The sequence below is a fragment of the Salvelinus sp. IW2-2015 genome, linkage group LG19 (assembly GCF_002910315.2).
Source record: "Salvelinus sp. IW2-2015 linkage group LG19, ASM291031v2, whole genome shotgun sequence".
Lineage (NCBI taxonomy): Eukaryota > Metazoa > Chordata > Actinopteri > Salmoniformes > Salmonidae > Salvelinus > Salvelinus sp. IW2-2015.
In genome coordinates this window covers 14,375,794-14,386,747 of record NC_036859.1, presented here as the reverse complement: position 1 = coordinate 14,386,747, position 10,954 = coordinate 14,375,794, and the positions used below count along the sequence as shown (strand labels likewise).

General features: G+C 42.8%; 1 protein-coding gene across 1 annotated transcript in view; it reads right to left on the bottom strand.

Moving 5' to 3' along the window:
- LOC111979599 (voltage-dependent R-type calcium channel subunit alpha-1E-like) overlaps positions 1–10,954 on the bottom strand; it is a 46,829-nt gene that overhangs the window by 30,835 nt on the left and 5,040 nt on the right. Inside the window, 13 exon segments of the mRNA XM_024010193.2 lie at positions 556–623; positions 791–858; positions 1,153–1,270; positions 3,006–3,075; positions 3,466–3,597; positions 4,147–4,259; positions 4,542–4,654; positions 4,975–5,178; positions 5,564–5,635; positions 6,648–6,701; positions 7,680–7,795; positions 7,918–8,021; positions 8,297–8,487. Of these exon segments, the coding sequence (XP_023865961.1) occupies positions 556–623; positions 791–858; positions 1,153–1,270; positions 3,006–3,075; positions 3,466–3,597; positions 4,147–4,259; positions 4,542–4,654; positions 4,975–5,178; positions 5,564–5,635; positions 6,648–6,701; positions 7,680–7,795; positions 7,918–8,021; positions 8,297–8,487 (1,423 nt within the window).

The following is a 10,954-nucleotide window of genomic DNA, read 5'->3' as shown; positions in this document are numbered from 1 at the left end:
TGTTGACTGACATGCACAAATAAACAAACTCTAAAAAAATTAAAACATGCGCATATGACTGGCCTGTTATCTTTCTTAATTTACCTGTTGAATGACATGCTCAAATAAACAGAAAAAAAGTATAATTAAAATCATGCATTATCCTTTAGCAAGTCCCCAGAACAACATCAGATTCGTGAGCGAAGATGCTTGTAATCACTAGGATGTGCGCCTCATCCCTTATTTCACTAATGCAATTACCATTACACATGCTATGTGACAGGCAGGTATACATACATTTTCCACACTCAGAACATGCCTCTCTAACCCTGAAGACTCATCATGCAGCTGTACGCAAGGAAAATAAACATTCTTCCTGACGCCTACATCAGATTCTCAAAGAGAATAGTGGATCCTTATTTTTCTGTGGGTGTTACGGCTGTGTAATCGACAGATATTGAGAAAGCATCATGATCACCCCTCAGATTCAATCTCCTCCTAATCATCATCAAGACTAGGCCAAAGTAGGTGACTGACCAACTGCCATTGTGATAAAAGTATAAACAGAACACTCACTCAGACATCGGGCCATCTCTGCCTCTGGCGTATCTCGCATTGAAAAACTCCTCTTCCTCCTCTTCGTCCTAAAAAAGGTCAAATAAAAACACAAAGTCATTTACATCCCACAATTAGTTTATGATATAGGGCAGATATGGCTTTAGGTCATGACCCTTACACATTTCTTTGAAAGCACTTATTTTAATTTAAAGATACCCCATTCCGTAAAAACTCTTATAACAGTACTAGACACCTTGGTGAGTTCCTGTGCGTTGGCAAGGTTATCCACAGCGATGGCCAAGAAGACATTGAGTAGTGTATCTGTTCACAGTATGGTCAAGAGTCACAGGGATGGATGAAACTGCAATGCATGAATTAGGTTGCTGTCGGACAGTTCCACAAAACATCTGAAATACGTTTAAAACAAGTGGAATCGCTTTAAAGGGTTATCCCCTGGGTTGAACTCAGTGCATCTTTTCCCCCAATAAATCAACCCATCACCCTACTACCACTTTAGGTCTATGCTACAACTTTCAAAGAAAAAGAAAGATACATGTAAACCTATCGACAATGTGAGCAGAATCTGTCAATTGTGGTTATGTTGAGCAAGGATACAGTTCCCAAACAGGGTGAGCACTATGAAGTATATGGAGGACCACATGCCGTACTGCACTCCTCCTTGGGAGCGGATGCCATTGTACATCACCTCATTCCAGTCCTCACCAGTCAGAATCTAGATTGAAAAGTACAATATCTATAATGATCAGCCTCTTGAAATCTGAATGAAAGTAATACGCAAACAGAAAGCATAAAGTGCATTAGGAAAGTATTCAGACCTCTTGACTTTTTCCACATTTTGTTACGTTACAGACTTATTCTAAAATTGATGAATTGTTTTTCTTTCTCATCAATCTACACACAATACCCTATAATGACAAAGCAAAAACCTGAAATATCACATTTACGTAAGTTTACTCAGTACTTTGTTGAAGCACCTTTGGCAGTGATTACAGCCTCGAGCATTCTTGGGTATGACACTACAGGCTTGGCACACCTGTTTTTGGGGAGTTTCTCTCATTCTTCTCAGCAGATCCTCTCAAGCTCTGTCAGGTTGGATGGGGAGCGTTTTTCAGGTCTATTTTCAGGTCTCTACTGAGATGTTCGATCGGGTTCAGGTCCGGGCTATGGCTGGGCCACTCATGGACATTCAGAGACTTGTCCCAAAGTCACTCTTGCGTTGTCTTGGCTGTGTGCTTAGGGTCGCTGTCCTGTTGGAAGGTGAACCTTTGCCCCAGTCTGAGGTCCTGAGCGCTCTGGAGCAGGTTTTCATCAAGGATCTCGCTGTACTTTGCGCCTTTCATCATTCCTTCGATCCTGACTAGTCTGCCAGTCCCAGCCGATGAAAAACATCCCCACAGCATGATGCTGCCACCACCATGTTTCACCGTCGGGATGGTGCCAGGTTTCCTCCGGACATGACGCTTGGCATTCAGGCCAAAGAGTTCAATCTTGGTTTCATCAGACCGTAGAATCTTGTTTCTCATGGTCTGAGAGTCCTTTAGGTGCCATCTGGCAAACTCTAAGCGGGCTGTCATGTGCCTTTTACTGAGAAGTGGCTTCCGTCTGGCCACTCTACCATAAAGGCCTGATTGGTGAAGTGCTGCAGAGATGGTTGTCCTTCTGGAAGGTTCTCCCATCTCCACAGAGGAACTCTGGAGCTCTGTCAGACTGGCCATCGAGTTCTTGGCCACCTCCCTTACGTTGGCCCTTCTCCCCCGATTGCTTTGGCCGGGCGACCAGCTGTAGGAAGAGTCTCGGTGGTTACGACCTCTTCCTTTTAAGAATTACGGAGGCCATTGTGTTCTTAGGGACCTTCAATGCTGCAGAAATGTTTTCATGCCCGTCCCCAGATTTGTGCCTCGACACAATCCTGTCTCGGAGCTCTATGGACAATATCGTCAACCTCATGGCTTGGTTTTTGCTCTGACATGCACTGTCAACTGTGGGACCTTATATAGACAGGTGTGTGCCTTTCCAAATCATGTCCAATTCATTGAGTTTACCATAGGTGGACTCCAATCAAGTTGTAGAAAGGGAAGGAGTCTGAATACTTTCCGAATGCACTGTATCTTATAAAATGCTAACACACAAATACATTATGGGCCATAATTTAATCACATCGTTAACAGGGTTATTTCTCCCTGCAGAGTTAATAATGTCAGAACTAGTATTACTTGATTTGTCACGGAAACCCAGTTTATGGTTTTGATCAAACATTCTTCCATATTTCACAGCTCTGACATGTATGTGCATATGTGTATGTATGGGATGCTAGTAGATGGAGGGGGAGGTGAGCAGTGTTGTTCCATTTTGGCCCTGGGGGGTTGTGGGAGATATTCCCGGGTAGGTTATGTGTGTCACCATGGAGAAGCCAGTGAGAGGGACGGTCTGGAGTGTATGAGCCAAACCTGGAACACTGTCATGATGGCAGCTGGAAACGTGTCAAAGTTGGCAGGAGTGTAATCTTCAAAGATGAACCTAAAGGGAGAGAAAGAATGGATGGGCAGATATGACCGGGGAAGAAGAGGAGGAAGAAGTGGGAAGAGGAGGAGGTGGACATTTCTATTTTCAACTAGACGTGTAATTTCAGGTCTAGGAAATCGTTCAATTTCCGACGCAGCAAAACAAAACATGGCAAGCTTCAAGCTGCTTCTGAAGTTATATTTGTAAATATATACGGTGACATGATGATGGGAAATACACATCATTAGTCAATGAACAGATCAACTGAAAATACATTCATGGGACCTGGGACTTCTGCATACCAAAACATATTGATATCCTAATATTGGTGAAGCACTGAATCGCTATCCTGAGATCAGTGACACCGTATCTAATAAGTGAACCCAACCCTCTGGTTGTGCTCACCTGCCCCCAAAGAGCTGCATGCCCAGCAGGGCGAAGACGACAATGAAGAGGAAGATGAGGAAGAGCAGACTGATGATGGACTTCATGGAACTCATTAGAGACACAACCAGGTTCCTAAGAGATGCCCAGTACCTGGTCAAGAAAAAGGAAAGAAGGTTCACATACAAAATAGACAGACCTCAACATCTTCCGTTTGTCATTTTATTGTATTTTGGAGAGTATTACATTGTACTTACAGCAGTATAACCAATGCTGACCCTACATTTACATTTACATTTGAGCAATTTAGCAGAAGCTCTTATCCAGAGCGACTTAAAAAAGTGCATTCATCTTAAGATAGCTAGGTGAGACAACCACATATCACAGTCGTAGCAAGTACATTTTCCCTCAACAAAGTAGTTATCAGACAGGTCAGTGCTAGTAGGAAAAGACAGCAGTAACACTAAAGCTGACCCTACCCTAACCCTAACCATAGAATGGTAATACATTGTACTTACAGCAGTAACACTAATGCTGACCCTACCCTAACCTTTAACCTAGAATGGTAATACATCGTACTTACAGCAGTAAAAATATTGCTGACCCTACCCTGACTCTAACCCTAGAATGGTAATACATTATACTTACAGCAGCAACACTAATGTTGACCCTAACCCTCATTCTGGTTGATGTCCCACTCACTTGGTGATCTTAAAGATCCTCAGGAGTCTCAGTGCCCTCAGGACGCTGATGCCAAAGGACATGCCAGGCCGGAAGAAGCCCCACACCACCTCAAAGATGCTGCCAACTATCACCTGCACGGGAGAGACACCACGCAACATTCAAACACCATAAGAGAAGTTTAGACAAACCTGTATCATTAAGAACACACAGTAGTCACCAATATAGGAAAGTATCACATAACAATAGGACTTAATTGTCCATATTGTTAGAAATTAAATGTCTTGTTGTTTTTCATAACTCGCTAATATAACACACCTTGATTCACCTGTACAACCATAAGAAAATCTTATGTTGCCACACTTCTAAGTCCTGGTTCACCATAAGCTAACATGGAGTAAAATGCATGAACTCACTCCGCAGTCGAAGCAGTTGAAGGAGGAGTGGAAATAGAGCCGGAAACCCAGGCCGTACATCTTTAAGAACATCTCTGCCAAAAAGAGCCCCAGGAAAACAAACTCCGCATAGTCTGAAGAAAGAATAAATCACTATGAATCAAAGACTGGGCAAATGTTCACAGTTTTTTCTCTGTTCAAACAAAGCTATTTAGCTTTTTTTCATGTTAGAAACTCTGTACAACAGAAGAACCACATCTCCATAGTCTAGAAGTATATTTGAAAGCCGGCCAGATTGCATTGATAGTTTGCTACTGTAACTGTAAATACACTACATAGCCTATACTTAGGACCTGGAGTTTCTTCTGAATGTGCAATCGTTGTTGTAAAAAGGGCTGTAAAAGACACATTTTCATTCATTGATTGGTTGATTGATAGTCCAGCCCAGACGTACACAAGAAGGTGGAGAGCCATTGGGGCTGGTTATGATGTACGATGGCCACACAGATGGTGTTGAGAGCCACCAGGCTGAGGACGGTCCAGTAGAAGGTGTCGGTCTTCACCATGCGCCGCAGGGAGATACGCAGCATACGCTCYTTACGACGTATATACGCTACCGGGCCACGCCGCACTGTCCGGATCCGCATACGAGGTGCTCCTGGGGCAGGAAGAATGAGAAGAGAGGAAGAGAGGATGAGTAAATAGAAAGAAAGAGAGCGAGAGAAAGRATATGGAGAAAGAAAAAGGTCAGGGTTGGAGAGGAGAGAGAAAGGATATGGAGAGAGAAAAAGGTCAGGGTTGGAGAGGAGAGAGAAAGGATATGGAGAAAGAAAAAGGTCAGGGTTGGAGAGGAGAGAGAAAGGATATGGAGAAAGAAAAAGGTCAGGGTTGGAGAGGAGAGAGAAAGGGTGTTGAAAATAATAAATATGTCAAATAGAGGTCAAATACAGTAGATATTGGGGAAAGAGACCAGAAATGAAGGTGGAGAGAAAAACAGCAAGACGCCTAAATATGAGGATCTGGGCTGTGTGTTCCTCTCTCACCTATAGTGGAGATCTCTGCATCCCCAGGACCTCCTCTATGCTTAGCATTTTTACTGGTGGCCCGCTTCAGCACTGAATACACACACAACACAAAATTAGGACAACAGAGAATATCTCCAATAGCATAGATAGAACAACAGATGCTTATAAGCATAACGGCACAACATATTTCACTTGCCAGCCATTTTGTCCATAAGGAACGACAAACTAGTTATAGAGATAATGATATATTAATGGATGGAAACGGTAATGTTGACATACTAACTKYCAGGGCAAACTGACTGAAATACTCTGAACATGAGAGGAAGGAGGAAGAGCCAACTAAATGTGGCTTTATTGATGGCACCTTTTTGTTAGGTTGATAAGGTATGGTGTAAATGAAAGTGTCATTCTCGTTTTCCAAAAAGGAGTGAGACTAACAAAAACATGATAAAAACAAGACGATATATCACTACAGGCGTGCGCCAAGCCATTTTCACCTTGCTGTTACCAAGACACCCGCGATGTTCACACAGTAATCAAAACAAATTCACTTCTTGAGGGTTTTATGGTGTATTTTCCWCTGAAAGAGGTTTAGCCTTTTCACTGCAATTTTCAATTGTCTGCAGCAGCTCTAAGCTAATGGAGGTCAAAGAGGAACAACATGTCTGCCTTTGTTTACAACTGGAGTTAAAGTGTAGTGGGTGGAGAGAGGCAGGTTGTGTAACAATTTTGGAACATGGTATAGAACATTAAAAAACATTGTACTGTACTGTACTGTACTGTTGGAAGTGTAACAGAGTTAAGAAGGTACCGTAAACTCATTCCACAGCAAGCTTTCAAATTAGATATTTTCCCAGCAGCCAAAACCATTGGAACCATTGGAAGGTCAAGGAGGGCAGTCCTTTTGCAAAGCAGAGGATCACTGGTTCAAGCCCAGTAAGGGGCATTTGGACAGTAGAGGAAGCAAAGCTCTTGGCAGCACACTGACCCCTGTTACATAAGGATTTACTGATGTGAACGTGGGAGGAAAGGACTTCAGCACAATTGAATTCACCATTATGGTGGTGACTCCTCTCAATGAATTGTGTTTTCTGGTTCTTACCATCTAAAGCAGATCTCCCTGAACTCTTGTTCTCCTCAGCCAGCATCACCTCCTCTGAAACATTGGGATGAGCATGTCATTGTCATCCACACAAAGTGAATTCCAGGTCAATCATAAAGTGCTCCTGAAACATAAACAGGGCTCTCTCTCTCTTTCCCTTAGCACTCTCAGAAGATCGTGAGCAAATCATGGGGCTAACCTGTTTAAATGTAATATTGTGATGATTTTATTAGCATTACAAAGGTGAGTATTTGGCCTGAATGCATAGTGTTGCATAGTGTTGATGCTCTGAGAGAGGGAAGAACTCATCATCAGGTAAGAGCTCATCCAGCGCTCGCCTGGTAGCTAACTTTTCACTTTCAGGGCCCTGATGACGCCCTGCAGAGAGGGAACACTTATTGATTTCTATGACTAATGCATACATTCAAACACACACGGATGGACGCGTGGATGTGCACACACACACACACACAGACACACAGACATTCACGCGCACATACACATACAGATGAGCGTACACACACACATGGATGAGTGAACACCCACCCACACGGATGGACGCGTGGATGTGCACACACACACACACACACACGGACGTACACACACAGACATTCACACTCACACACACACACAGATGAGCGTACACACACGGATGAGTGAACACACACACACACACACACACGCATGCGTACACGCTCACACACACAGATATGCACAGACTCACACTCACACATTTACACTTGAGTCAAGGAGTTCGCATCACCTTCCACTCAACCTCTACTTGCGTGGGAGAAAGATACTGTAGATTGCCATTATAGCACTGCAGCTTCACAAAGTCACCCTCCAGCCATATATTCACCAGGTATCTCCATCAGGGCAGAGCCATTTCAAAAGCACCACAGCAGCTTGCAAAATGAACATGATCTACTTCGACCAAACCATAACACCCAAATCACCACTTGGATCTTATAATATATACATTGTTCCATCTTACGTAGTTCTGGTGGCGGTTCTAAGGTGACAGTACAGTACCTGCTCGGTCTATCCAGGCTCTGTATCCATTGAGTTCTCTCTCCACCTGCTGTTGACGTCTCAGCTTCATGAAGGCTCTCCTGTTCTCCACCCGCTCCCTCTCTTTGGCAAACTCCCTACACATGCAGGACATGGGGCAATCCATTAATACCCCTTCCAAAACCCTCATAAAATCACACACAAACTTCCACGTGTGCACACACACACACACACACACACACAGCTTTTATTTACTCACCCAGAGAGGACTCCCAACACCAGGTTGAGTACGAAGAATGAGCCAATGATGATGAGAGGGATAAAGTACATCCAATTCCACATAGAGCCCAAGGCATCGTTGGTCTAAAGGAAGTACAATAGACATGTATAGGGTACATAAATACAGGTACAGACTTAACGCTTCACTGCTGAAGAGTTACTATGTAAGAACAAGGGGCTATGCATTCTCTGGAAATCAAGCACAATGCGGAAGCTGTGCCACAATGCGGTGYGCCGGGGACGCATCACACACGCATTATTTCCACCGGACTTCATAGCCCCTCTTTGATTATCCCTTACTTCAATGTCTCTACCTTAAAAATAGTTCCTAAAAAATACTTTGAGTGATCTGTTCTCACATTGTAGAGTACAGCTGTCCATCCCTCCATGGTGATGCACTGGAAGACAGTGAGCACAGCGAACAGGATGTTGTCAAACTGGGTGATGCCGTTGTTGGGGCCGATCCATGACCCGATGCAGTCATAGTTCTCCGGACACTTCCTGACTCCACACGCAAACTCCACCTCGGTCGTATCCATCGTCTCATTTTCTAACACAGGACAAGGCATGGGTTGTGGTGGTTAACGTGTAGGTAGCTTGTTACTTTCTACACAAAACGAACAGTGTCACAGCTTTTTCATTGTTTGATTACATTGGCGCTGCATCTGACCTTTTCAATGTGACAAAGTTGCCTTAAAGGGGCAATCTGCAGTTGGTACATCCAATTTTGACCTTTTAAATTAATGATATGCACCCATTGATTTTTGAAGAATATAACTTATAAATACCCCATTAGCTTAGTTCAGCTGCCGTTGCCCATCTGAACCCAAAATATAAGCTTGTTTTATAGGTCCCGTGTGGCTCAGATGGTAGCGCATTCCGCTTGCAACGCCAGGGTAGTGGGTTTGATTTCCATGGGGGACCAATTGGAAAATGCATGCACTCACTATTGTAAGTGTGTCTGCTAAATGTAAAACATTACATTGTTTGTAAACAAAGTAATTGAGAACAAACACTGTATAGCCTCAAAACATTGTTAAAACTATCATTTTGATATCATGGATGGTSAGTCCTGGCATCCATAGCTCCGTCTATGAATTTGAGAGAGGGTTACATTTTTCCAGCCCAAACCCTCAGCTGTTTACCAAAACAGTGGTGGTAGAGTGAACGCTTTGTTTTTGTTTGAAATGCAGATTGCTCTTTAAGAGGGCAATAAGGTTTAGGAGTAGCGTATGTCTAGAGCGTCAACCTTAATTACAACAGGTGAGCTGTGATCCTTCCTCCTTCAAAGACCGCTTAGATTAAAAACTGCCACTTGAAAACTGACTGAATCTGTTTCAGCTAACCACCTCAGGGACCGGTCACCAACATCCCAGGGGTCAGTGCTGCTTCGTGAATTGAGGGTTGAGAAATACACATTCTGGAGAGATCATATCTGACTGTGTTAAACCATATTTAATAAAATACTATATTTGGCTTGTGTGATTACAGAGTAATCATTGTTGGCTAATTAAAAAGGTAGCTAGGGAGCCCAGTTGGGCGTATTAAGGGACGGATTCCAATTTACAGAATAGATACCTAGAGGAAAATGGGGTAGTGTCATGTTCAATTTCAGTCAAGGGGAGGGATTGGGGTCATGTAATTTGTMATTGATGAAATGTTTATATTTCTCTGTGTTGCTTATTAGGCTATATATCGATGTGTGCCTGATGCCGTCCCTCATCTCTGATTCTCTGCTGGGCGTGCAATATCAAGTGCGCATATATGCTATTTAGTGTGGTCTCAATCAAGTGATCCATAGCCTATAGGCTACGAAGTGCACGCTCGGAGAAGCACAGARCAAAGTTACATTTCTAAGATAGGTGATGGGATGGTGTAAATTAAACTAGGCTTTATTACACACGGAAATGGATATTCCAACCCTGAGCCCCCGCCTGCTCTGCTCTTTTTTTTGTGTGCTGCCTAACCAATGGCTGTGCTGTGTAGGCCTACGGTGGTAGTTCAGGAGGAGAGTCAAAGGTTTCTACCAAAAATAGGTTTTGATTGGGCCGACTCCAAAAAATGCACTTTCTTGTGCACRAACTATGTTCTGTTCAGTTTGAGAAGGAGAGAGCGAAGATGAGGAGGAGGACCGGGGGTCAACTTTGATAGCTTGCTACTACTATAATTGATTTGATTAGAAACAATATGTTTCTTGCCCCTGATGTTTTTATTAAACTTATTGACCTCACAATAAGCCAGATTCGAGTAACTTAATGTACATTGTGGTGCCGTGGCACAATCAATCGAAAATGGACAGCTCATGGTGCTGAAAGTAGTCAAATTCTGATAGGCATAATTTAATTCAACCGTCSTAATTTTAATTAGACTTTAATAACAACAAGAGGGTTTTGTGTTRGAGCCTATTTCTTCCTATTCAAGAAAAAAGAGGTAGGCCTACCTGTTTGACAGACAAAATTAGGCTATAGGCTGCTATATCCATAGATTTGTTGGTTATTCTTCCACCCACAATGCACTCTTCAATTATTTGACGTTGGAGGAGGAGGGAGGGGTGCTAAGCTGACATATGGAATTGTTTTAAGAGGGTTATACTATGGATCATTTAGCTATTTGATTTTGAATTGTTGGACCCCATAAGTTATAAAAAAAAGCACAGGCCTACCGCTTGTTARTTTAASATTTTGAAGAAAATAAAACRGATCTGATTATATAAAGTGATCTATAAGAGCGCTTTGATCCRCKATGCTTTATGCTAGAAACAAGCTGTAAAATACCCGGRAAAGGTGCATATGGGGATATAACTGTTTTGTTTTTTTGACATTCACAGGCTGACWTTGCTTGGGAAATAATCTAATTATGTCACTATYAATTGATTAAGCTATTCACTTTCTGTACAATAGAAGATGTTAAACTCAGACAGCTTTTAAGGAAACACTTGTGACCTTCTCTYGTTGGATTAAGCCATGGAAGAAAAGTAGCCAGCACTTAAAGCTGTAATCTTTCTGCATCTGTAGSCT